This window comes from Rhinopithecus roxellana, chromosome 9 (assembly GCF_007565055.1).
Source record: "Rhinopithecus roxellana isolate Shanxi Qingling chromosome 9, ASM756505v1, whole genome shotgun sequence".
NCBI lineage: Eukaryota > Metazoa > Chordata > Mammalia > Primates > Cercopithecidae > Rhinopithecus > Rhinopithecus roxellana.
Window position 1 is genome coordinate 105,763,226 of NC_044557.1, and position 27,118 is coordinate 105,790,343.

Below are 27,118 nucleotides of genomic sequence, written 5' to 3' on the forward strand. Positions count from 1 at the left end.
GGTGGACAATGGAAGTCAAAGTTAGGACTGGAAAAAGATACAGAACAGGGGACAGAGCTCAGTGAAAGAAATCGAGTAAAAAGGGGACTTTCGGTACAATTTCCAGAATCCTGAAGTTGGACTGTTCCTAGACTCAGCTTTGACACAAACTTACAGTGTGGCCTTGGATCCTTCCTTGCTCTGCTCTGAGCTTCAAATGCCACATCTAGGAGTAAGCAAGCTGGAGTTCGCTTCAGACCATCCCAGTGACCATTCTCTGAAAGGGGACACCTAAGAGAGTACTTGCTTTCCTAATTATACGGAGTATGGGGCCGCAGTGCAGTTGTCCCAGCCTTACTGAACTAAAAAATGAGGTCAATAAGGTATACCTTTGAGAGTCAGCATTAGCAATCAGAGGCCAGATATGTGGAGTTGTCTGAGAGGAAAACAAACACCCAGGCCTACTTGAGGGTACAGGATGGGAGGAGGGTAAGGATTGAAAAACTACCTATTAGGTACTATGCTTATTATATGAGTGACAAAATAATTACACCAAACCCCGTGACATGCAATTTACCTATACAAAACACCTGTACATATACCCCTGAACCTAAAATTAAAAAGGTTTTTGTTTTTTGTGGGTTTTTTTGAGATGGAGTCTCACTCTGTCACCCAGGCTGGAGTGCACTGGCACAATCTCTGCTCACTACAACCTCCGCCTCCTGAGTTCAAGCAACTCTCCTGCCTCAGTCACCCAAGTAGCTGGAACTACAAGTGCCCGCCACGACACCCAGCTAACGATTGTATTTTTAGTAGAGATGGGGTTTCACTACCTTAGCCAGGCTGGTCTGGAACTCCTGACCTCAGGTGATCTGCCTGCCTTGGCCTCCCAAAGTGCTGGAAGTACAGGCATGAGCCACCGCACCTCGCCATAAGTTTTTTTTTTTTTAATAAAAGACAGAATGAAGTATAACAAGACCACAACAGTCACCAGTTTCAACTTGTTAACATGTCTATAGAAAAAAATGTGTTGACTAGGGGAGGGCAGGGTGTTCTCCAACCTTGGAAAGAAGGAAAGGCCAGAGGCACCAGCTGGTTCCACCCTTCTCCATATGGTCTAGGGGAAGGGCCTTCCTCCTCAGTGTCTCCCTCCCAGTGGAAAGGCTGGCTTCAGTGTGCAGATGAACATAGGGGCTATAGCTAACAGGCTTTGAAGATTTTCAAGAGTGTAAGGGCAATGGTTAAATCCTGACTCTGCCATTTACTAATTACATGACAGGTGCAGCTTATGAAACCTGAACCTCCCCTTCTTCACCTGTGAAATGGGAATGACGGTAATAGTAAATATCCTCAAGAATTGCTGGGATGATTAGGTTAATATGTGTAAAGCACTTAGAATAGGAGCTGTAATTATGATTCCACTGGAAAGGCCATCTCTGGCTAACATACATGCCTCAGGCCTAATAACTGTCTCCTCTCATTCCGATGCAGCTTTCAAAAAGCAACATACTCCTTCCCATGTAGGTTTGCTTACACAGAAAAAAAAAAAAAAATGTGCTGATCACAGAGATTCTGAGAAATTCCCATCCCAGAGCCTACAATTTCTTATGGCAAATCGATATATTATCTGTGGTTGTGCCTGGGCCTCCCACATTGTTTGGCTACAGAGGCAAGATGCAGGCATGATGTTGATGCAGGATTTCTGGTCCAGAAGTAGATCTGTCTTGATTTGTAAATCTTCACACTGGCACTCTGTTGCCTATCTCAACCTTAGTGTATCTGGATTTCAACGCAGATACTCGGGATCTGGTTTCACTGAAGAATGATGCACATGAGTCCTCAGTCTCTAAAGCAAGGGGCCAGCCCCAGCTGCTTTTGGGTCCTGAGAGTGGATGGTGATACCACCTGTGCTAGCTCCTTGTCTGATTCTGCACGTCACAAAGGGCTGGAGAGCCCCTGAGGCTGCCGTCCCTGCTGTGGCCACCTTTGCATGAAAGAGTAAAGAGCTTTTGCAAAATGGGTGAGTTAAAAATATAGGAAAAGGGAGAGCTACAAGCAGAAGCATCAATCCAGGGCACCTTCTCACCTGCAATGTCTCCACCTTCTCAAGAAAATGTCCAAATGTTTTCATTTCATTCTTTAACCTGGTTGGGACTCCACTCTTTAGGGAGTCATCTGAGCTTTTAAGCCTCCTTGATTAAAACTGCGAGTTATTCTAAAAGACTTAGAGAACTTTCAACGATGATGCACATCAATGGGAATGTGTTCAATAAGCTTTATTTCCTCTCAACACCTTGCTGGGTTGGGTTTACCTCAGGAATTAACAGAACTGTGTGTTTTGTTTTGTGTTGTGTTTGGAGAGAGGGTAGACCGCAGTGGGAAGGGGACGTAACGGAGAAGCATGAAACACCTTGAGCGGATCCTGAGACCTGCTTAGAGTTAGGGGAAAACTGGAGAGGTTCAAGGATAGAAGAACTCAGGGTTGTTCAGGTGTGACATGGGTTACGTGGGCATTTCTGGATCGGTCTGGGAAGGTAAACAACCATTATAATATTGTTACCCTGGAAAAATGCAACTTGAAATCCAAATAACTAACTTGCAAAGCAACTTTTGAAATACCACCCATTCCAACTGAATTCTTAAATGGGAGGCTTCTTATATGGGAACTCAGGAAGAGAGATCCCCAGGCAGCATTTGGTGTGGCACTGGGAAAACAAAGATAGGTCAAAAGCTTAAAGCATAGAATGAGTTAGAGCTGGAAGAACATTTGTCCCTGGGGTCTGAGGCAGGCATGACCTGTTGAAAACCCCAGGCCAGCAGAGACACCTGTCCAGGGCTCCATAGAAAATATTTCCTGCATTTAAGGAGAGGAGGTTTAAGGCACTCGGGCTATGTTGAGTCTTCATTCTAGAATCTTGGGACAGCGTATTCCCTTTTAACTCCTGTGGAGTCCAGGGCCTTGGTCTGAGTTTAGCTTCCTCCTAGGAACCTGGGTGGAAAAGAGAGACAGGTAAGAACTCCGCAGAGTCAGGGAAGCCTGGGTTTGAGGAAGCAGAGGGAGGAGACCTGGATCTAGTTACAAAGGAGTTGTAAGACCTAGGGACAATTCTACGTGCTGGGTGTGAAAGGGAAGGGGGCTCAGGAGGACCTAGTGAGGGCACCGAGGCGGGACGCACGCACCCGGCGAAGGTGCTGTGTGGGCGCCCACGGAATGGGGGAGCTGGGACGAAAGGGGGTACTGCTGTGGGCTGGAGAGAAGCGGGACGGGGAAGGCGCTCGGGAAGCTGTCCCCGCGGCGTCGTGCGCTCCGGGGACGGAGGCGGGGAGGTCTGGGCGGGCGGGCGGCGTGTGACCGCCAAGGCTGCGGCGGCTGGAACAGGTGAGCGGCCGCTGGGTTGTGGGTCCCCGCCCTTCACCGCCAGCGTGCCTCCTCCCACGGACTCTCCCCAGCGCTGAGCTGCTCCGCGGCTCCCCTTGGTTTGGGGTTTTGCAACTGGCTGCTGGCTTTTTTCCCCTCCCCTGTCTCGATCTCTCCTTCTTCTTTAGGTTGCTCCACCCCGCCCAGGATCAGGAGAGGGGGAACCAGCCTGACTGCGGCTGCCAACTCCCGCCGAGTGCGTCTGCGAACTCCCGGAGCAGAGTCCCGCGTGCCGCCACCTCCCCGCGGGGCGCACTCTCCTCGCTCCCCCGGGCCCCCCGTCCTCCCCCCGGCCACCCTTCCCCACTTTTCCCCCCTTTTCCAATCACATGGCATTTTAAGAATGCCGGAAAGATGGCGGTAGCAGCGGCGGCGGCGGCGGCGGCGGCTGGGCCGGCTGGCGGGGGAGGCGGCCGGGCGCAGCGGAGCGGGCTGCTGGAAGTTTTGGTGCGGGATCGCTGGCACAAAGTTCTGGTGAACTTGAGCGAGGACGCCCTGGTTCTGAGCAGCGAGGAGGGCGCTGCGGCGTACAACGGCATTGGGACCGCCACCAATGACTCGTTCTGCAGGGGCGCCGGGGCTGGGCACCCGGGCGCGGGCGGCGCGCAGCCCCCGGACTCGCCCGCCGGAGTCCGCACCGCCTTCACCGACCTGCCGGAGCAGGTGCCCGAGTCCATCTCGAACCAGAAGCGCGGCGTGAAGGTGCTGAAGCAGGAGCTAGGCGGGTTGGGGATCAGCATCAAGGGGGGCAAGGAGAACAAGATGCCCATCCTCATCAGCAAGATCTTCAAAGGGCTGGCGGCGGACCAGACCCAAGCCCTGTACGTGGGCGACGCCATCCTGTCAGTGAACGGAGCCGACCTGCGGGACGCCACCCACGACGAGGCTGTGCAGGCGCTAAAGCGCGCGGGCAAGGAAGTGCTGCTGGAAGGTAAGGGGTTAACCGCGCGCGGGCCGCGCCGGGCGCGCACACACCTGTTCGGCTTCCCACCCGCACGCTCACACTCACGCCACACTCGACCACGTGCCGACACACCCCAGGGGGCCGAATGTGTGTGTGTGGGTGAGGAAGAGGGCGGAGGAAGTGGCAGCATAGAGTTTTGTCAACTTTTACCCACCCTGGGGGCAATTTGTCTCCAGTCCGCAGGGTTGGCTTTAACCCAGGAGGGGTGTATGGAAAAGCAAGGCTAGCAGGGTTTCCCAGCCGGATTGCCTGCTTAGTATACGTTGTTTCATTTTTGTCTGCGAGTAATCCTGGTAGAGTGTAGGGATTGGGATATGGAATCCAGAATGAAGGGTGAACTTAGAATATTCCTACATCCAACGTTGCCAAGCAGGGCTACTGCGTAATTGCAACTCATAGTTTTCCTCTTTGGCAAAATTTCCCACTCTAAAGCCTGGGCAACCCAGCAGAAGAGGGTTGACTCATAAAGGGGTAAGAGAGAGGTGGCAATATTGTGAATGCTAAAACTCCGACTGTCCTTCTGGACGTTACCCCTGCAAATGGGGGACTAGGATTATGCCTGGAGAGTTGTGTCAGGGGCCGGGAAATATGTTGTAGTTTTGGGAAAAATTCACTTTCCCTGCCGGGCATCTGGCCGGTCAGTCTGGATTCCAGGTTCCTCTGGGTGGAGAGCTGGTGAAGTGGTTTTTCTGGCTGCGTTTTCTGGAGCCCTTTCTGAGTGGTGTGGAAACAACTTTGCATTTGTAAACAGTTTCCCCTGCGTGTGAGGAGCCTAGAAACTACTCTCTGTCTCTTGAGATCTGATGTCCCCAGTCCCCTCATTATTGAATGTGAATAGAATAGGAACCATCTATTTACAGTTTTGCACTGTTCATGGCTGTGTTGAGTTATGTCGGGGAGAAGGGCATGTGGTAGTAAACTGAATTCTCCTGTTTGGCTACAGCTGCATTTCTCACTTGTTTCTCTTCTCTTTAGTGCTGTGTACATACCTCTGTCAGCACTAATAACGTGTAATTATTTTATCTATTTACTCAGCCTAGCCTAGCTATAGATTGCGGTATCTGGAGTCTTTTATTTAGTGGTGGATCTCTCTTGAGCTTAGTTGCTCCATGACATACATGCTGAGTAAATGAATAAATGAACCCATAGCTATTGAAATAGACTATTTCATCTGAGACCATGTAATATGGTGATTGATTTAAGCCCTAAAGACTTAAGTCAATTTCCTGCTTACCTAGTCGTGGCACTGTTGTGTGAAACTGAGAAAGTTTAAAGTAAGGGTGCCAGCATCGCTAGTGTGTGGCAGCTGATGCAACTCCCTGGTATGTCATGGCCCACCTCCTGGCCCACAATACAGAGAAGTCCTCCCCCACCGACTTTGTTTGTCTAGAGGATTTGCGATGTCTTCATAGTCAATTGCCACCCTGGACCCAGAAAGTGGAAAGCTATTTGCTTTGGCTTGATGATTAACATAACAGAAAAAAAAAGTTTTCTTGACTCTAGTGTATGTTGGTTTGTGTGACAAGGGGCAGGTGGGATCTGGGGCAAGTGTTATTTGGACTATAAACTGTTGGGCACCTGCTCAGTTTGCAATACTTACTGTAAATACCGGGGTAGGGGTTGGGGGTGGGGCAGAAGGCAGGTCATTTTATTTTAGGTACCATCCTTTATTATGTCCCTGCTTTTCTTCCTCTGCTTGCTTTCAATTTCATGAATAATTACTTGGCAAAGAAGTAAAAAATATCTCTCACCCAAAAAGAGGAAGAAATTTCTCTGCAATTGAAAATAAACTTAGAGAAAGAAAAAAAAATCAAGCAGTTATGTGACTTTCAGTTTCTTGAAACAGAAACTGAAAAGTGAGTTTGGTAAAAACCTCTAACATGACATTCTTAGAACACTTTGTCATTTGTCACAGGCAGGACCTCTGGAGAAACCCTGTGGGTCTCCTAGATATGAACATTTTTGGCTCAGTGTAGCAGCCTTATCCTCAGCCCAAGTTTTTCAAAATCAGCTGCTGTTAAGGGAAGTGGAGGCCCTCAGAACAGTGCCTCTTATTCTGAGCCAAAGTGTTCGTTCTCCATGCAATGGTAGTCATCAAATACCATCAAGTCAAATATCACAATCCTCTCTTTTGTAGCTTAGCCTAAGACTGGGATTCCCAGTTGAAGGGGCTTATTAGGACCACTTCAAGGGCTTTTTAAAAAGACATACCTACTTCTTCATATTCTAACATGCAGTGTGGATTCCAGAGTTTCTACATAGGAGAGGTTTTGAAGATGTAATCTGGTTGCCTGACAGGGCAGAGGGAAATGTTTTGAAGGTACATTTGTATAGCAAGTACACCCTTTTCTCCGCCTAGATTCCTTTTTGTTTGTTTATTGGGGGAGTAAATGGAGATTAGTTTAGTACTCCAACCACCGCCCATATGCACCCCACTGCATGACATGCGCCCCCTCGTGGAGAGTTACTACCTCTACGAGTGGAACACCCTGTAGAGTGAAACCCTGGAAAAGTTTCAATGCCTGCATTCTAGGCATAGATTCCGCCACAGAATTAACATAACCTCCCTGAGTCTCAGTGTCTTCATCCGCGAGATGGGAATAAGGAAACCTGCTGGACCGGCTTACTTTACAGGGCTGCTGTATGGAAGAATACATTGAGAATGAAATGTGTGTATCAAATATCTGCTACAAGTAGTTAGCTTTACAATTCAAATGAAATGAACATGAAACTGTCCCTTCTCAAGGACAGTCCTATCTTTTTCCTTTACTGGAGTTTATATTTCTCATTTTTATAACCCCCTTTTTTTTTGTACTATGGTGTAATGCTGGGAGACCATTCCTGTGGGACCACAGGAGTTAAACAGAACTGGAGAAAGAGAATCATAACAATAGCTAACATTTCTTGAGCACTTAATATGTGCCAGGCTTTACCTGTTACACTTATAGTAACTGAGGCCAGTACTGTTGTTATTGTTTATTTTACTGATGAGGAAATTAAAGCTTACAGACGTTAAGTTTTTTGCATAAAGTAACATAGTGGCCAGCGCGGTAGCTCATGCCCGTAATCCCAGCACTTTGGGAAGCTGAGGTGGGCAGATCACAAGGTCATGAGTTCAAGACCAGCCTGGCCAACATGGTGAAACCCTGTCTCTACTAAAAATACAAAAATTAGCTGGGCATGGTGCCACATACCTATAATCCCAGCTACTGGGGAGGCTGAGGCAGGAGAATCTCTTGGATCCGGAAGGTGGGGGTTGCAGTGAACTGAGATTGTGCCATTGCACCCCAGCCTGGGCAACAGAGAAAGACTCCATCTCAAAAAAATAAAAAATAAAATATAAATATAAATATAAATAATGTAACATAGCCAGGAGCATTCCAAATCTATCTGACATAAAAGCTTATACTTTTAACCTCTTCACAATACTGATGCTCTGAGCTTCCACTTGGAACTGTGTACTTGAACCAGTTGGAGTTATTGGGTTCAAAGCATTCTTCTGCCCCACTCCTGAAGTGCTGGGGACAAATCAGCAGGAAACAGCAATTGTGTGGGCCACTCAAAAGGGAGGGACGGGAAGGAGGAGTGAGTCTTAAAAACCTAATGCACCAAGTGTCTGCTGTCAAAATGAAGCTGCTATAACATGACCCAGCCCTACCATGGTTAAACACATGGCCAGCAAGGAGACTAAATGTAATCCAAATGTGAATAAACTCTGCCAGTTAAGCCAGTGTTTAGCCAATATTCATTAAAGTTAAGATCAGAAATCTTCACACCACAAGCTCATTTCTCATTTTAAGGGGTATGGGCAGGGGCTGCACCTCCAGCCATGCAGGTATTGTACCTGTAATTCCAGCAACAGCATTCACATAGACCATAGTGTCAGTGGCACCCTCTGGAGCTGGGCACAGTGCACTTGCGCAAACGTCCTTGGCAGCTCCAGGTCAGGAGGGACAGAGAGGTTTTTTGCTCTTAGATTGATAGTAAAGTTGTATTTTGAAATAGGTCAACTTTTTGTAACTGAAGCTACAAGGAAATTAATTTATCCATAACTTTATTGAGATCAAGAAGTTCAGAATCTTCTGGAAGACTCATGTTGGAATATGGAGGTGGGGGTGGACTGAATAATCCCTTGATCCAAAAGGTCTCCTATGGAACTGGACTGGAAAAAGTGGAAACTCAAAGTAGAAAGTCAAGGACAGTTGTTGACATTACCTCTGTCCATTAGAGCTTCCCCTTCAGCAATGCTCCCCTGGAATGTTTGCCTGAGATGGTCTGGAACCTCACTGTCACAATCACTTTCTCCAGCCGTGGAAGTGGGAGTGATCAAGGAGAAAGATGGGAGCAAGGGAGGGGCAGTAATTTTCTGGAATAAAATATCAGGATTGGAAGAAAATTTGAATTTTAAGGAATCTTACTTTATTTAGGATGTACAGATTCTTGAAGAATACCCAATATCCTGAGATTCGTGTCTTGAAACCTAGGTTTTTATCTTCTACTAGTTTCACTTTTATAAGAAATTTCATCTTTTTAGGACTTAGTTTTCTTTACTGGAAAGCATAAGGAGCTGGGTTAAGCCATCTCTAAACCTTATTCTGTCTTACATCCTATAAACTCAGACCTGGTGCACATCACTAATAACAAAATTTTAACACCCCTTTTATTATTGTAAAGTGAATTTCACAAATAACATAGCCTAACTCTAATTTAAGTTTAACCATCAATAGAATGCCCTACTAGTAATATAAAGGAGAAATAAAATAAATTGTTAAAACAAAAACCATTGTTTCAATAGATAAATGCATGGACACAACTACACCAGAGGTCATAATGAGAGAGTTAGATGCTCGCACCTTTATGTTAAATCACTACCAATGCACAGCTGCACATGAAGATGAGTAGGGCTGTGTGGTATCACTTAGGAGCCAGACAAGCCTTTCACTGTGAAGGACTGCCCCAGGTATTCCAGGATGTCCAGCTTCCCTAGCTTCCTTCACTAAATGCCAGCAGTGTGACACCCTTCTGTACTTCATTGCTAAAAAGCCTTCATAAGTTTCTGAACTGCCACTGGGAGGGAGGTGTGGACCCCCCACCTTCTTGAGAACTGGTGTCCTGTAAGAATACTAATTCTGCCTCATCACTTTGTAGTGTCTAACCTTTTGCAAACTCTTTTTCGAATGTAGTAATAGCGAACACATGCAAAACACTGTACCACATGCTGTTTTAAGCACTTTACACAGATCAGCTCCCTGGATCCCAATGCTATTAGTATCCCTCTTTTACACACAAGAAAACTGAGGCAGAGAGTTTAAGTCACTTGCCAAAAACACACCGTGAATAAGTGCGGAGTCTTAGGTTCAAGCACAGGCCTTATAGCTTTTAATCCTCATAAATGGGCTTAGGAGATAAATAGATAAAGGATGCTTATCCCCAATTTGTTGATCAGGAAAGGGAAGCTCCAAAGGTTGGAATGATTTGTCATCATTGGTCTTCTGTTTTCTTATCTGGTGTACTGGTTTTCTATTGCTGCTATAACAAATTATTAGAAACCCTAGTAAATTGAAACACCACACATTTATTACAGTTTTTAAAGTCAGAAGTCTGACACAGGTCTCACTGAACTAACGTCATTAGCAAATCTTTATTTCTTTCTGGATGTCTAAGGGAGAACCCCCCCCTTTTTTTTAATCTTTTCCAGAAGATCCTAGAGACCACCCACATGCCTTTGCTATTGGTTCCATTCCATTTCTAAAGCCTGCCATAGCACCCTAAATCCTTCTCACATCAAATCACTCTAGCCTCTTTTCTGCTTCCCTTTCATTTTTAAGGACTCTTGTGATTACTTTGGTCACTAACAAACACACAGGATAATTCTCTATTTTAATGTTATCTCATTAGCAACCTTAATTCTATCTTCAACCCTAATTCCCCTTTGCCACATAAGTTAACATATTCACAGGATCTGGAGAAGACTAGGATGTGCGTGTCTTTGGAGAGTGGGGGTGGGCATTCTTCTGCCTACTAAATCTAGTTTGCTGAAGTTGTAATGGTAAGAAATGTCCAGGGTAGTCATTAGATGATGAACCACACTTTTATAAATAATCACTTCCTCTCTCATTGCAGGAGAGTTTCTCATTGATTTACATATTTGCTCTTTTATCAAGTAATTTAATGAGTGTCTTCTATGTACTATGAACTATACACTACTAGGATATTGCCCTCAAGAAACAACATTCTACTGACAGATGCAGATAAGCACCATGCAGATACCTATAAGAGGGAGGAAAAATGGCTACATTATGGGTATTATGAGATGCTGTGGTACTCTGTGGGAAGGGTATCTGGTCTGTTCTTGGACAGGGCAGTATAGAAGGCAAATGTCTTCAGGCAGCCCAAGAAAGAGCTTGGGCCTCATCTGTAGCTCAGTGTGGCTAACGGGCAGAACGTGACCTTCAGACTTTGCTGAGGGGGAAGAGTGGGGAAAAGCAAAAAGTAAGGAATTGAGGACCATGCCTTGGGGGGCTTATTACGGAATTGGATTTCAGATTGAGGGTAAAGTGTTTTAAGCAGGAAAATGTCATGCTCAGTTTTGCATTTAAGGCAGATTTCCCTCTAGAGTAACATGAGGTTGGTGAGGCCCTAGTAAAATGGAAGTGCCAGAGAGTAGGAAGTCACCTACTAGGTGACTAGTCACTAGGTGACTTCCTACTCTCTGGCACTTCCACTTTACTGAGGCTTTCCAAACAGGAGCTGGAAATCAGGTGATCTAACACCTCATCAGGCCCATCCTGCTGTATACTACACAAACTGAAGACACTGTGAGGTGGACAAAAAGAAGTTAAAGAGGTATAAGGCGTGGCTTCTGGTTTCAGGGAGCTTCAAGTAATTGAGGAGGTAGGGCATTTGAGGCTGACTATGAAGTACTTGAGCCGGTGATGAGCGATACATGTTAGCCTTTAGCACAGTGCCTGGCACATATTAGGCTGTTAAAGTGTGTTAGAAAGGAAAAAATGCTAAAGGATAGATGAATGGATGGGTGGAAGGAAAGAGGAAGGAATAAAGGGAGGGAGAAAGGGAAGGAGAGAAGGAAGGAAAGGAAAGGGGAAGGGAGAAAGAAAAGAAGGAGGGAAGGGAGAGAAAGAATTAGAAGATTAGTTGCCCGTTTTATGACTCCCATCATCCACCACTCGTACTACTGGACTATGGTGGTAAACATTAGACGTGGTATAATGAAAGCTATACCTTGCTCTGTAGAGGAGTAAAGAGTGACTTTATAGACCTAGGAAACATTTAATGTAAGCCAATTTTGAAAGATGGTTGACGAAAGAGGAGCCAGACATGATTACAAAAGGTATAGGTAATGTAATTATCCTTTTAATGTTATACAGTATTTATAACCACCTTTCTTTTGACCCCCTATGGCTCAGGGACCTGCCAGTCTGAATACGTAAGAACACTTTCTACCTGAGGAGATGAAAACTGTCTGCTTAGATATTTTAATTGCTTCTTTTTTAAGCGTAGGTAGCAATGTGAGAATTCAGACCATTTTCCTTCCTTGAAGCTCATCAGAACAGCCCTTCAATTCCTTATTTCTGCTGTGGTTGGGTAACGCTCTTCATGTTCAGTGGTGCATTTTAGCAGTCACCCCATGGAGGGTGTATTAAAAATAACTCACTCCGCATGGCTCCATATTTGTGAAAAGCTTCTAGCTGAACCTACCAGTGGTCTGGGGAAGGAAAATTATTCTGTGGTAGCTACTGGCCTACTAGGCGTTCCATTTCAAATGATGCACTTCAAAGCTGTTAATGTTTTCTAAAAGCCACAAGTTCCCCTGCATTTATATCAAGTGTTTTATATACCAAACCTCATTACCCACTTCACTGGCCTTGACCTTTAATGATGCTTGCCTTTAGCTCTGGCCTGCAGAGTTAAGACTTAAGACAAAAATATGTAATACCCACCACAAAATCAATGCCCACACAGACTCGTGCAAGTGAGCACCACTCTCAAACAGGGATAGACAAGATGGAAAAGCTTATGATTAATAGTGATTATGATGGAAATTAAAATGACGACCCATACTTTTTAGCTCAATACGTTTTTAAAAACAACTACTTCTACCTGTGGTTTGAAGCATCATTCTTTGCATGTTGGTGAGTGTGGAAAGATATATCTAAACTGACTGGTTGGTTAGTAGCACTGCATTTGATATATCCTGTTTATTTGCATTGCTGTTCAAACTGCCATTGTTTCTTCCTGTCACAGTTTTGATTTATTTATTTATTTATTTATTTATTTCTCTCTTCTCAAAGCAGGTTAGTGCAGTGGTTTAGAGGACGGGTGTTAGATTTACTCTGCCTGGCCTTAAATTCCTATTCCATTATTTCTAACTATGTGCAAATTAACTACAACTCTCAATTTCTTAATCAGTAAAGTAACTTTCCTCTTCGTAGGCTTGTTCTGAGGAGTAAGGGGATTATGTATGTAAAAGAGTTAACTCGTTGCCCAGAATTTAGTAAGTCCTAAATTATATAGTATGTCACATCTCATGCTTAGCTAAGTATTATTTTCCAATAGAGTTCAATCATGTAAGTTATAGGGTTTAATCATATGTTATATAAAGTCGTTTGGGGGTGCAAGGAACAATTTGGAATTTGCCATATAGGGAATGGAACAGTGTAACGAATGACCAAGGTGAGGTTGTTTGCTTTGTGGGGTGAGAGTTATGATTCCACAGGGGTGTTTTTTGTGGATGATTTTTAAGCAGTATCAGATGTTTTCCATCAACCAGACCACAGTGTAGGCTGCTGTGGGTTTTGGTGGGCAAATATGAAATCTGTATTAAAATGCTGGTTGTGCAGAAACATGCAGGAAACTATTTTGTAAAGGGAAAGCCAACACATAAGGATTTAACCTACACAGCAAAATTCAAACTTCTTTGAAAGTTTGCATTTCCGATTACTTCAGTCTTCCAATAATTATGGAAATGTGGAAATATTATTAACCAAAAAATGCCAAAATGTTTCTTTTTATTAAGACTGATACTTTATAAAACTTCTTTCTATAAATTTACATAAATGTAATAACATAATTGTTATTAAACCAACATTATACTTTTCGTTTTTTATTCTCTATTTAGTTCTGTGCTTCATGAAATCCCAGAGGCCATCCAGTGGAAGATATATCATTGTTTATGTACCTTTAAGAAAGAAAAACTGTCTTCAATGGGAAGTCTAATAAGATAGCTGATTAAAGTTGGGACACCAAAGGGTTATCTCGCCAGTACAGGGAAAAATGAGAAATAGGCCCATCACTCAGACAGGCAACTTGCAACACAGAAACTTGTAGGTCTCAAATTTGGTCCCGGTAGAAGGAAGGACAAACATCTTCCCTGAGATTTTGATTTTACAATGTCATTGTGAATTTTTTAAACAATGTTGGGATAGTGCATTTAATTTAAAGTGGTCTCAGGTGGGTAGGCCCCTGAACAAATCCTAGGAGCAGCTGTGAATACTCTCTGGACGAACTCTAGGGTCCATCCAAGTCTCCAGGGATTTTAAGATGTCAGCCATTTTCAAGGACATTCTCAAAATCAGAGATGATAAAATATGAAAAAATTGGACAGTTTGAATTGATTAAATACGGTGCATAATAGTCATACAATATTGTTACAATTATGAATTTGGACAACATTTGTAAGGTGAGATCTTGTTGATAGATTGAAGCAAAATTTTCATTCCATTACAGGAATGAAATTAAACTCCTTTCCTTCTAAAATAGAACAGTCTGGAGGAGAGACAGGTGTAGAGTAATACGTTACATATATATAAGTTACAAATAGATTTTATAAAACAATAATAAATTATAAAGGAGTGAATGTTGCCACAGAACTTACAGAATGACCAGAGAAGTCATTATGGATACCTGAAATTGAAAGGAATGTTTCACAGAAGAGGTGAGTGACTTACATAGTAGAGTTACATTAGCAAAGTGAAACTTAAAATATAGGCAATTATTTGGCTCTTTGAGGCCTTGCATTTCAAATACTTTCATCTGAAACTTTCTTTCATCTGCAGTGAAAATCAAGGTTAATGATTTTTCCTTGCTTGCTTGTAATATTCCTATATTTTCCTCTGTTTTCTACTTCATTTTTAGAATTTTTCTAAATCAAAATAACATATGATTATAGCATTTCTTTGCATACCTTGTCCACACGCTCTTCTGCTGAGAATGTTAGACTGTATATATCCCAGAATACAAAACTTAGAATATTAAAATGTATATTCAAATATTAAAACATATATTCTAATATTTTAGCCTATATTCATATTAGAATATATTTTAATATTCTAAGTAATATGCTTATACTGCTTTTTCTTGATATATCAATTCTAGGCATTATTAACTAAATCAGTCTATGTTTACAAAATTATGACCATGACAGTATCATTCCATTTTTTAGCCAAGTAATATCTATGATTAAATTTCTTGGAGTTATTAACCACTTCTTATTTTTCTGTTTGCTTAGTTTTTTTGTATTTATCCCAATTTTTTTTCTTTCGAATACAACAATAGATTTATTAAGTTTCCAGCAGTAATTTTACTTTTTTAATGTTCATTCCCATCAAACAATCCACAGTTTTTTTAATAAAAAAAATTAAAATTCTGTATAATTTTTTTTTTCCTGGGGCCCTGCTACTCTGGACTGGTCCCATCTAGGTCTGATGCGTGACCATCCTCCTTGAGCTGTCCTCGGCTTTCTCCTGTGTCTATTTTCCTGGATCCATTGTTATTTTTTCTCTGAATTCCCTAGTTTCGCTGGAGCACATTTTTCAGTGACTTCCTGAGAAAGATTTTGGTAGGTAAGTATCTGAAAATGTCTTTAATCTCTCACTGGATGGATAATTTGAGTATGATATCCTAAATTAGCTGTTGCTTTCCTCCAGCACTTTCCAGAGTTACTGACGAGGAGTCGTATGGCATTTTCATTCTCTTTTAATAACCTTTTTTTAAATCACTAATTGTCTAAGTTGTGTAAAGTTGGCATGGGGCTCTTATTAATCAATTTGCTAAGCATGTGATAGACACTAATAAGCTAAAGCCATGACTCTTACACTATGTGTGGAGGTTCCCCTGGGTACATAGGGTGCCCCAGTGAACTTGCCAGGATGCCAGGGACTGTTTTACAATTTCAAGGAAGATGTAGCAACATCTTTTGGACACCAGATAACCATAACTTGAGTTTCTTTTTTTTTTTTTTTTTTTTTTTTTTTTTTTTTTTTTTTTTGAGACGGAGTCTCGCTCTGTCACCCAAGCTGGAGTGCACTGGCCAGATCTCAGCTCACTGCAAGCTCCGCCTCCTGGGTTCACGCCATTCTCCTGCCTCAGCCTCCCGAGTAGCTGGGACTACAGGCGCCCGCCACCTCGCCCGGCTAGTTTTTTGTATTTTTTAGTAGAGACGGGGTTTCACCGTGTTAGCCAGGATAGTCTCGATCTCCTGACCTTGTGATCCGCCCGCCTCGGCCTCCCAAAGTGCTGGGATTACAGGCTTGAGCCACCGCGCCCGGCCCATAACTTGAGTTTCAACGTAAGATTGCTACATTTCTTCAACGATGTGATATCTTTTAACTGAGTTTTCTGCAGTACTGTGATTTTTCAAAAAGTCATGAAAATTCGCATGGAACAGGAAATGAGAGTGGTAATATCTATTATAGTATAATTTCAAGGTTTGAAAAGTTGCATAATGCCCAGTAGGTGCCAAGTTTTTAGTACATAAATACTTACTGTTGTTTGGGCCTAAGTACTTAATAAATAGACTTGTTAGGTATTTCTTTGGGCCCCAAGCGTGTCATGAAAAAATCACTAAGACACTAAGGGCACTGTTTACCAAGAAAGGTGGGACCTCTGAACTGAAGACTCTTACACTATCTGCATGTAGAAATCCTATTAACTGAATGTTGGACTCTCCATATTGACCCACTAATAAACTGATTTTTGTTGCTATCTTATTGTTTCTCCAATTTTCCTTCATTTTTGTTCATTCTGGAGAATTATTAGATTTTTTTTTTTTTTTTTTTTTTTTTTTTTTTTTTTTTTGAGACGGAGTCTCACTCTGTCGCCCAGGCTAGCGTGCAGTGGCGCGATCTAGGCTCACTGCAAGCTCCGCCTCCCGGGTTTACGCCATTCTCCTGCCTCAGCCTCCTGAGTAGCTGGGACTACAGGCGCCCGCCACCTCGCCCGGCTAGTTTCACCGTGTTCGCCAGGATGGTCTCCATCTCTTGACCTGGTGATCCGCCCATCTCGGCCTCCCAAAGTGCTGGGATTACAGGCTTGAGCCACCGCGCCCGGCCGAATTATTAGATTTTTATCTACAACTCTTGTATTGATTTTTCATTCCATCTATCATATATCTAAGTTCCCAAACCATTTTCGTGTTCTTTGATTGTTCCTTTTTTATATAGCATCCTCTTGTTTAGGCACATTATGTTTGCTTGTCTGTCTGAGCATATTAATAATAGTTTTTTGAAGACTTTTTTGCACCAGTATTGACTCAGATGTCTCCAAGTTGCTTTTTCTCTACTTCGTTTTTGAGTGTGCTATGCATATCTGATAATTTCATCTATTTTGAGATTTGTTCCATCTTTGTGTACCCCAAGAGACAGAATCTGAAATGAGGATCTAAGTGCAAGAAGTTATTTGGAGGCCGGGCGCGGTGGCTCAAGCCTGTAATCCCAGCACTTTGGGAGGCCGAGACGGGCGGATCACGAGGTCAGAAGATCGAGAAGTTATTTGGGATGTAATTCTAGGAAACACTGGTAGTAAAGTGCAGACATGAGACAGTGAAGGGAATGAACCAATAAAGGCCCTACTGTTACTTGCTCAGTCCCTCTAGAGCTCAGCATGTCCCAGTTGAAAGTGAGTGAGAAAGCTGGTAAAGTGGATTTACCAACTCTCCAACCATCTTTGCGTTAGAGGTTGCTTCTGGGACATTAACTCCCTGGCCAGCATCTCCATGAGGGCTGTGTGTACTCCCAACAAAAAGATGCCCTCAGGGAGAGAACTGAAGGTATTTTCTGTAAGCAAGCTTCCGCCTGTGGAGTTGAATGCAGAGGAGACATAACATGCTAACATTAGGCTTCATCATGATCACATTCCTTATTCTAAAAGAGTTCAGAGGAAATCATGGTGGAAGGTGTATTGCATGCAGCCCTAGACACATTTTCATCTCAAATCTTTTATAAAAAGCTGGTTCAGACATGACCAAGATTGAATATATTATCCTTGGGAAGACTTGCAAGACAATATTTTGGGCCACCTATACCAGATTTTTAAGAACTTCTTGGAATGCATGGCTAGCTGAGTGTTTGTGAAATCCAGCCGATTGCGGATTGCACAGTTCCTGTGAGTAGATTACGTACAAGTTAGATTCACTGAACTAAACAGGAGTATTGTGTACATCAAGGTTTCTCAACTTCAGAGATAGTGACATTTTGGATCAGATAGTTCTTTATTGTGGAGGCTGTCCTTTGTATTATAGGATGTTTAGCAGCATCTCTAGCCTCTACTCACTAGGTGCAAGTAGCATTATCTTTTTCTAGTTGTATTAAACAAAAGTGTCTTCAGACATTGACAAGTGTTTTCTGGAGGGCAAATGTCCCCAGTTGAGAGGCACTGGTGTACAGCCTACAGCTCTGGTTCTCAAACTTCGCCACATATTATGGACACTTGGGAAGCTTTTAAAACCCTCATGATTGGATCCTTCCCCAAGAGGTCCTGATTTTAATAGTTTGGGGCCTTACAAGGTTTAAAATTTCCCCCAGGTGATTCTAATCTACAATCAAGGCTGGTCATTAACTGTAGGGCAGCAAAACTTGCTGAGTGTAAGATAATCAGATATGGTGGGGCCTGTGTTAAACTGGGCATCTTGTTGCCATATAGAAGAGATTTTCACTTCTTATGGATTTATTTCTCTTTATTTGTGCTTTGTAGCAAACATAAGACATTTTTAGCACATCTCTCTTTTAATAGTACTATTCTGGTATGACAAGAAAACTACTGAGCCACAGAGTGACGATAAAAGCCAGGTGTGGAATAAAGGCATACAGACCAGCTTTGTGACCTTGTGCAATCACTGCATCTGCCTGGCCTCAGTTTTCTCATTGATAACATAAGAATAGCAATGATGCTTTCTTTATAGTGCTGAGGTGACAATTAAGAGTTAATACAGAACTTAGTACAGTATCTGGCACACAGAGGTCAGCATGTGTTGACTCTTATTACGAACTGTTTGTCTTCCTTCACTTGAATGTATGCTCCTAAGAGATCAGGTCTTATCCATCTTAAAACTTCAGTGAACTGAGCAAAATTAACCCATTGACAATTGTCTTTTTGTCATTAGCTATGGCCTTCACATAGAAGGATTAGGACAAAAAAAAAAAAAGAAAAACAAGTTGCTTTGGTTAATGATATTTACTGGCTGTAAAATAATGTGCATTAGTTTGGGTCAACAACTACTCAAAAATGTTGCCAGGCCATGGGCTTTTGTTACATCAACCCCTGCTTGAATATCAACCCCTGAATAACAAAGCCACAAAACTATCCCGGTCCTTACTTCTAAAGTAGAAAAATAAAAGTTAGAAATGGATTTACTGCTTTTCAAATATTATAAACACTTTAAAATTTTTATACAGGTACACTTTATTTAAAATCTTAACGTGTCACAGGATCAGTATTTCTCATTTTGTTAGAAAATGTATTCTCTGCAAATTTATCTTTGCCTCAGATATGAAATGACAGGAGACCATGTTTTTGTATGGTGTGTTTATCAATCTGTATTTATCAGGGAAAAAATAAATATAAGTTTCTACAGCTATTCCAAATGCTGAATTAAATCGTATATCCCTTGAAAATGGCCGTAGCCCTGGGAGAGCTATCTGAAAGAAACTTTTTAAAGAAGGAATCTTAGAAAATAGTTTGTAAAATTCCATTCTCAGCTACTGTATTTTTAAAAAAATGTGTACTTCTTTATATATTAGTATTTGTGTGCATATAATGTAAAACATGCACACAAAATCTACTTTGGGAAGGTTGAAACTTTTTCTTTTAAAGCTGTACAGAAAGAGCATACATATAAAACATGCATAACACTATATGATAGCTTTGCCCCATGAATGTTCAAATAGTAAATGCCATACACATAGACTGAGGGAAGAATCATGAGACTTAGGAACGGGAAGGAATGCTCTCTTGCAGAGCCGGGGCCAAAAGTGGATGCAAAATAGTTCATTCCTGTCTGCTCCTGCCTATTTTCATGCTGTGTGAAAACAGCATGCTTTCCCTGCAAAGCAGCTTTAATATAAATCTCCTCATCAGCCCTTTCCCACCAGGTCGGAATAGTTAGACTCTCAGGAGCATGTCCCAGGCACTGGGAAACTCCCACTTCAAATGGACTTTCTTTCAGTTTTAAACTCCAGACCTGTGTTGTTGATTTCTGGCTCTCCTCTCCAGACTTTCTACTTTTGCATTTTTTAATCCCTATTTTTTGGATTAACTGTGTCACCCCAAAATTCATAGGTTGAAGTCCTAACCGCCAGTACCGCACATGTGATCTTATTAGGAGATAGGGTCTTTATAGAAGTAATCAAGTGTATTAGTCCATTCTCGCACTGCTATAAACAAATACCTGAAACTGGTATTTCTTTATAAAGAGGTTTAATTGGCTCATGATTCTGCAGGCTGTACAGGAATCCTGGCTGTGGAGGCCTTGGGAAACTCACAATTATGGCAGAAGGAGGAGGGGAAGCAGGCATGTCTTACCATGGTGGCAGGAGAGAGAGAGAGCTAAGGGGGAGGTGCTACACACTTTGAAACAACCTCTTGAAAACTCACTCACTATCGTAAGAACAGCAAGGGGGAAATCTACCCCCAAGATCTAATCACTTCCCACCAGGACCCTAGTCCAACCTCGGGGATTACAAATTGACATGAGATTTGGGCGGTGACACAGATTCAAACCATATCATCAAGTTAAAGTGAGGTCATTAGGGTGGGTGGTAATCCAGTAAGACTGGGGCTTTATAAAAAGGGGGAAATTTGGAAACATTCATGCACACAGGGAGGGGCCATATGAACATGAAGGCAGGGATGGGGATGATGCATCTACAAGCCGAAGAACACCAAGGATTGCCAGCAAACACCAGAAACTAGGAGCAGGGCACGGAAGAGAGTCTCCCTCACAGTCTTCAGAAGGAACCAACCTTGCTGACACCTGGATCTTGGACTTTTAACCTTCAGAACTGTGAGACAATGAACTCCTGTTGTCTGAGCCATCCAGTTGGTGATCCTTTATTATAGCAGGCCTAGGAAACTAACATCCACTGTAGGAGGATTTAGAATACATTTCATTAGAAGTTAATAGGGAGTGTATGAAATGAGTAAATAGTAACTAAATTCTAGCATTCTAGATATTTTTTCTCTTTGTCAAATATCTGATGACACCACCTGTCTTTACTAACTGTTCAGATAAATTCTTGATCACCTCTAGGTGTATGGTCAGGACAGAGAATGCTGGGCAATGGTGAAGGTTGTTCAGATTAATTTGTATTTATTCAATAGGTGGGACCAGGTCCCCTGGTACATACAGCACCACTAAATTTTGCTCTCATGCGTGCCAGCCTTGCTATGAGTACAGTTACCAGAGAGTAACTTCTCCACTTTCTGAAGGAGTCAAAATCTGATACCTATACAACTGAACTAATTAATAGGTTTCCTAAAATCTTCACACGTGTCATTGCTGAATAAAAAAGTTATTTGACACAAATAAATGTCAAATGTATAAGTATTTCACAAATATTGCATGGGACATCCTTATGATGAAAAATATTTGTCATTCATCTGAAAGTTAAATTCAACTGCATTTTTCTTTGCTAAATCTGGCAACCTTATTTACGTGACTTTCAAAATTATAGCCTTTCAACCAGTCTGAGACTCTGGTTTGCAGCAAACCAGGAGTCACTAGAGATAGACTAACCAGAAAGTAGATGGTTTTAAAATGGTTTGTAAAGATAATGGTAAACCAAGAAGCTCTTTAGAAGGTATGGCCATGGTCCTTCTCAGAAGACTGAAGAACAGCTGATGGAAGGTGTGGTTCCTTCTCTGAAGCCCTGTCTCCTCTCACCAATTTTAGAGGAACCAGAGCTTGGAGCAGCAACTAAGAAATGGGGCAAAGGGGTAAGGAATAAGATGGCAGTAAATCTTCCATCAGTACTGACTGAATTACTAATAAAAACTAATATTACCAGCGTAACCTAAAGCACTTACCAAGTGAAAATCAAAGAATTGGTCTCTTGATGCTGTTGTAAAACTAATCAACAAGATTATCATTAATAACAGCCTCTCTTTATATATTTACCATGTACATCATAGTACATATTTTTATATACTTGAGTGTGTGTGTGTATATATATATAACAGTACATATACTACTTATATATTGAATAGTTTTCTCTAAGTAACCCAGACTTTACAGAAGTCCCTCTAGTTAGTCATTTGAAAGAAGTGAAGGAAGGGGCTTACCTTCTGAGTTTTGTATGTGAAGGTCTGAGAAATGTAACGCTGTCATAAATTAACTTGAGCTGATGGGAGCTGGGAATACTGGTACGGGAAGTTTAGAGAGGGAAATATGCTTTAAAAAATTTCAGTATTCCGGCCGAGCGTGGTGGTTCACGCCTGTAATCCCAGCACTTTGGAAGGCCGAGGCGGGCAGATTACAAGGTCAGGAGATCGAGACCATCCTGGCTAACATGGTGAAACCCTGTCTCTACTAAAAATACAGAAAAACAAAAATAGCCGGGCATGGCCGCATGTACCTGTAGACCCAGCTGCTCAGAAGGCTGAGGCAGAAGAATGGCATGAACCTGGGAGGTGGAGCTTGCAGTGAGATGAGATCGTGCCACTCCACTCCAGCCTGGGTGACAGAGTGAGACTCCATCTCAAAAAAAAAAAAAAAAAAAAAAAAAAAATTCAGTATTCCATTCCAAGTTACTGGGTTGCATCATCCTTCAGAATATTGTATGATCTACAGGACTTCTCGAAGTCTCTCCAGTTTCTCGCTGACTGGTAGTGAAGCTTACCTTCTTAATACTGAATTCGCCATCTCTGCACATTCCTTCAGTTTCTTTATGAAGGGGAAGGGAGCCATATGGAAAGAAAGCCTCATTTTATGATCTCACCCTATTATTGTCATAACTAAACCAATTGCAGGATTTTTTTTCCTTCTACAGTGTAAAAAAATTTTATCACGCTTGACCTATGTTAAAAAATAAGCTGAGGCATATTTTGTCATTGAGAAAGACACTGTGAGCTAGTCACACTTATAAAAGTTCTTTCATATGCTTCAAATAACAAATATATGAATATTTCAAACACTCAATAATTTTGGGGTGTTTGGCAGCAATATTAAAATTCAGATTAATTCTTGAATTGTTAATGTGCTCTAGAATCTTGTATTAAATAAATAGGATTTTTTAAATCACCTTAGGCAAACCTGTATTTGACTAGTTAGAACAATGTAGAGTTTTAAGTTTAATAGGCTGATCGGCAATTACACAACTCCTTAGACCCCAACCACCCAAATCTTCATAATTCCGGTTCTCAGAAACCCAGGACACTGGATGGAAGAAAAAAATATTTTTAGCGGAGCTGCTTCCTTGAGTGAAACACTTAATAGATTGTATCCTGATAGATCACATTTGGGAACAGCATTTCTTCACGGGCAACCTGTGTCCTCTTTCTTAGATCTCAACTTGCTTTATCTCTTTAGCAGCTTGATTAGAAGTGGTTACTGCAACTGCTGTGGAAAAATCCACCAGGAGGTTATCGTATTTAATGTTTCAGAAAACTTGCTTTTGAAGGCGATAACAGTATTTCTTAATCACTGTGCCTTTGGGCAAAGCACAGATGTGTTGCATACCGTTAAATCACTCTCTTCTTAGGACGTAATGTTGTTCTTTGAAAGTATTTGGTTCTCCTTCCACCTCTCTTTCCCTCGCCCTCTCATTATGCCAAAGAAGGCACATTTCACAGACTTACTCTCCACACCCAGCAAGGTATTCCTTCAGAAATCCTGAATGATTTTTTTTTTTTTTTAAGCTCATTCCATCCCAGTTGCATCTCCAAGCTCATGATACATGTTTCTTATTCATTTCAGGTCTGCACAGATTGAGCACCTCTTAGTATGGAGCCCTAAAGTAGATTCCAAAGATAGAAATGTATTAACAAAGCACCAACACACAGACCTATAGAGAGGCCACCTTCTTTTCTCTTCTTTCAATAGAGTTTGCCTTGAATTAGAGTCAGGGAGAATCATAATATAATAGACACTTCAATCTTAGTAACAAAAAAGGTTGAAATTATATTTCAGTGAATGTTGATTCCATTAAAAGTATAAGTCTTGAAAGGGAAATAATGGAGAAGCAGAGGACTTCTTATGTGAATCAGCTAGTGTACAACATTCTGTACAACCAGATACCTTTTTATAAAATAAAATCCCAAACCTCTGAAATACCATCAAAACTTGCTACAATTTTAGCTTCAACCCAATTTTCCAATTTCCTAGGTTAACGCTATACTTTAGCTAAATTATTCTACTTACCATCTAAAAACACTGTAAGATATGGGATTTGCCACAGTACTTGGCTAGCAGCAAGCAATTAGTTTGTATTTGGAGAAGAGTGAATGAATGAATGAATGAATGACTATTTCTTCTGCCATTGCCATTAAAAAAGATTTAAAAGCTTTAGGGGTACAAGTAGATTTTTGTTATATGGATGAATTTTATAGCGGTGAAGTCTGGGATTTTAGTGCACCCATCACACAACTAGTGTACATTGTACCCAACAGATAGGTTTGAATCACTTACCGCCACCGACTCTCCCCTTTTTTGAGTCTCCAATATCCATCATACCTCTCTGTATGCATTTATGTACCCATAGCTTAGCCTCCACTTATGAGAACATACAGTATTTAGTTTTCAATTCGTGAGTTACTTCACTTAGAATAATGGCCTCTAGTTTCATCCAAGTTGCTGCAAATGACATTATTTTGTTCTTTTTTATGGTTGAGTAGTATTCCATGGTGTATGTGTGTGTGTGTGTGTGTGTGTGTGTGTGTGTGCGCGCGCTTCTTTAGTACTCATATATATATGAGTGATACCCACTCCTTGGTTGATGAGCATTTCAGTCATTTCCATATCTTTGCAATTGTGAATCACGCTGTGATAAACATACCCATGCAGGTGTCATTTTAATATAGTAAATGTTTTCCTTTGGGTAAATACTCAGTAGTGGGATTGCTGGATCCAATGGTAGATCTACTTTGAGAAATCTCCATACTGTTTTCCATAGAGGTGTACTAATTTACATTCCCACCAGCAGTGTATAAATGTTCCATTTTCACAACATCCACACCACCATCTATTGTGTGGGTTTAAAAAAAAAATGAATTATGTTTATTCTGATTGGGGTAAGGTAGTATCTCATTGTAATTTTAATTTGCATTTCCCTGATGATGTTGAGCATTTTTTCATGTTAGTTGGAATTTGTATACCTTCTTTTGAGAAATTCATGGCTTCAAGTATTCATGATATTTGCCCAACTTTCAATGGGATTATTTGGATTTTTTCTTGATGATTTGTTTGAGTTCCTTGTAGATTCTGGATATTAGTCTTTTGTCAGTAGTATAATTTGAAGTCAGGTAATATGTTGCCTCCAGATTTTTTCTTTTTGCTTAGGATTGCCTTGGCTATTTGGGCTCTTTTTAAGTTCCATAGGAATTTGAGGATGATTTTTTTGAATTCTTTAATAAATGATGTTGGCATTTTGATAGAAATTGAATTGAATCTGTAGATTGCTTTGGGCCGTATGTCCATTTTGATGATACCAATTCTTCCTATCCATGAGCATGAGATGTATTTCCATTTGTTTGTATCATCTCTGATTTCTTTCTGCAGTGTTTTGCAGTTGTCCTGGTAGACATCTTTTGCCTCCTTGGTTAAGTAAATTCCTAAGTATTTTATTTTATTTTTTGCTATTGTAAAAGGGATTGTGTTCTTGATTTTATTCTCATCTTAGTTGTTATTGGTGTATAGCAGTGCTGCTGATTTGTATACCCTGACTTGGTAACCTGAGACTTTACTGAATTAATTTATCAGATCTAGGAATCTCTTGGAAGAGTTATTAGGTATTTCTGTTTATAAGATTATATCATTGACAAACAGAAAATTTCACTTCCTGTTTTCAAATTTGGATGCCCTTTATTTCTTTCTCTTGCCTGATTGTTCTGTCTAGGATTTCCAGTACTATGTTGAATAGGAGTGGTGAAAGAGGTTATCCTTGTCTTGTTCCAGTTCTTAGGAGCAATGCTTTCAATTTTTTCCCATTCAGTATGATGTTGGCTATGGGTTTGTCATATATGGATTTTATTATTTTGAGGTATATTCCTTGTAGGTCTAGTTTTTTGATGGTTTGTATCATAAAAGGATGCTGGATTTTATTGAATGCTCTTTCTGTGTCTATTGAGATGTTCATAAGGCTTTTGTTTTTAATTGTTTTTGTGATAAATCCCATTTATTGACTTGCATATGTTGAAACATGCCTCCATCCCTGGGATAAAACCCACCTGATTATGGTGAATTACTTTTTTTGATGTGCTGTTGGATTTGGTTTACTAGAATTTTGTAGAGGATTTTTGTATCTATATTCATCAAACACATTGGTCTGCAGCTTTCTCTTTTTTTGTGATATTCTTTCCTGGCTTTGGTATCAGGGTGATACTGGCTTCGCAGAATGAGTTAGGAAGGATTCTCTCCTTCTCAATCTTTGGAATAGTTTCAGTATAATTGGTACCAACTCTCCTTTGAATGTCTGGTAGAATTTGACTGAGAATCTGTCTGGCCTTGGGCTATTTTTTTGTTGGCAGCTTTTTTAAAATTACTGATCAATCTCATTGCTTTGTATTGATCTGTTCAGGATGTCTATTTCTTCCTGATTCAAGCAAGGGGTAGGGGGTATACGTTTTCAGGAATGTATCCAATTTCTCTAGTTTTTTTGTTTGTGTGCATAGAGTTGTTCATAGTAGTCTCAAATGATATTCTGTACTTCTGTAGTGTCAGTTGTGATGTCTCTATTTTCCCTCCTAATTGAGCTTATTTGAATTTCTTCTCTGCTTGGTTAATCTAGCAAGTAGCTTTTCAATTTCGTTAATCTTTTCAAAGAACCAGCTTTTTGTTTCATTGACTTTTTTTTTCTTTTGGTTTCAGTTTCATTAGATTCTGCTCTGATCCTTTTTGTTTCTTTTCACATGCTAGCTTTGGGTTTGATTTGTTCTTTTTTCTTCTAGTTCCTTGAGGGATGACATTAGATTATCAATTTTTCATCCTTCACACTCTCTGATAGAGGCATTTTGTGCTATAAGCTTTCTTCTTAGCACAACTTTTGCTATATCCCAGAGGTTTTGATAATTTGTGTCACTGTGATCATTCATTTCAGAAAATTCTTAAATTTTCATCTTTATTTTGTTGTTAACACAAAAATAATTCTGGAGCGGATTTGTTTAATCACTATGTATTTGCATGGTTTGAAGGTTACTTTTGGAATTGATTTCTAATTTTATTCTGCTGTGCTCTGAGAAGATACTTGATACTGTTTCGATAATTTAAAATTTATTAAGACTTGTTTTGTGGCCTGTCATATAGTCTATCT

The 27,118-nt window shown here is 41.1% G+C and overlaps 1 protein-coding gene across 1 annotated transcript in view; it reads left to right on the forward strand.

Moving 5' to 3' along the window:
* The first annotated feature begins 2,246 nt into the window (after positions 1 to 2,246).
* Positions 2,247 to 27,118, forward strand: part of SNTB1 (syntrophin beta 1) — a 292,341-nt gene continuing 267,469 nt past the window's right edge. The window contains exon 1 of the mRNA XM_010381498.2: positions 2,247 to 4,328. Coding sequence (XP_010379800.1) covers positions 3,752 to 4,328 — 577 coding nt within the window. The 5' untranslated portion in view covers positions 2,247 to 3,751. The remainder of the gene's footprint in view (positions 4,329 to 27,118) is intronic.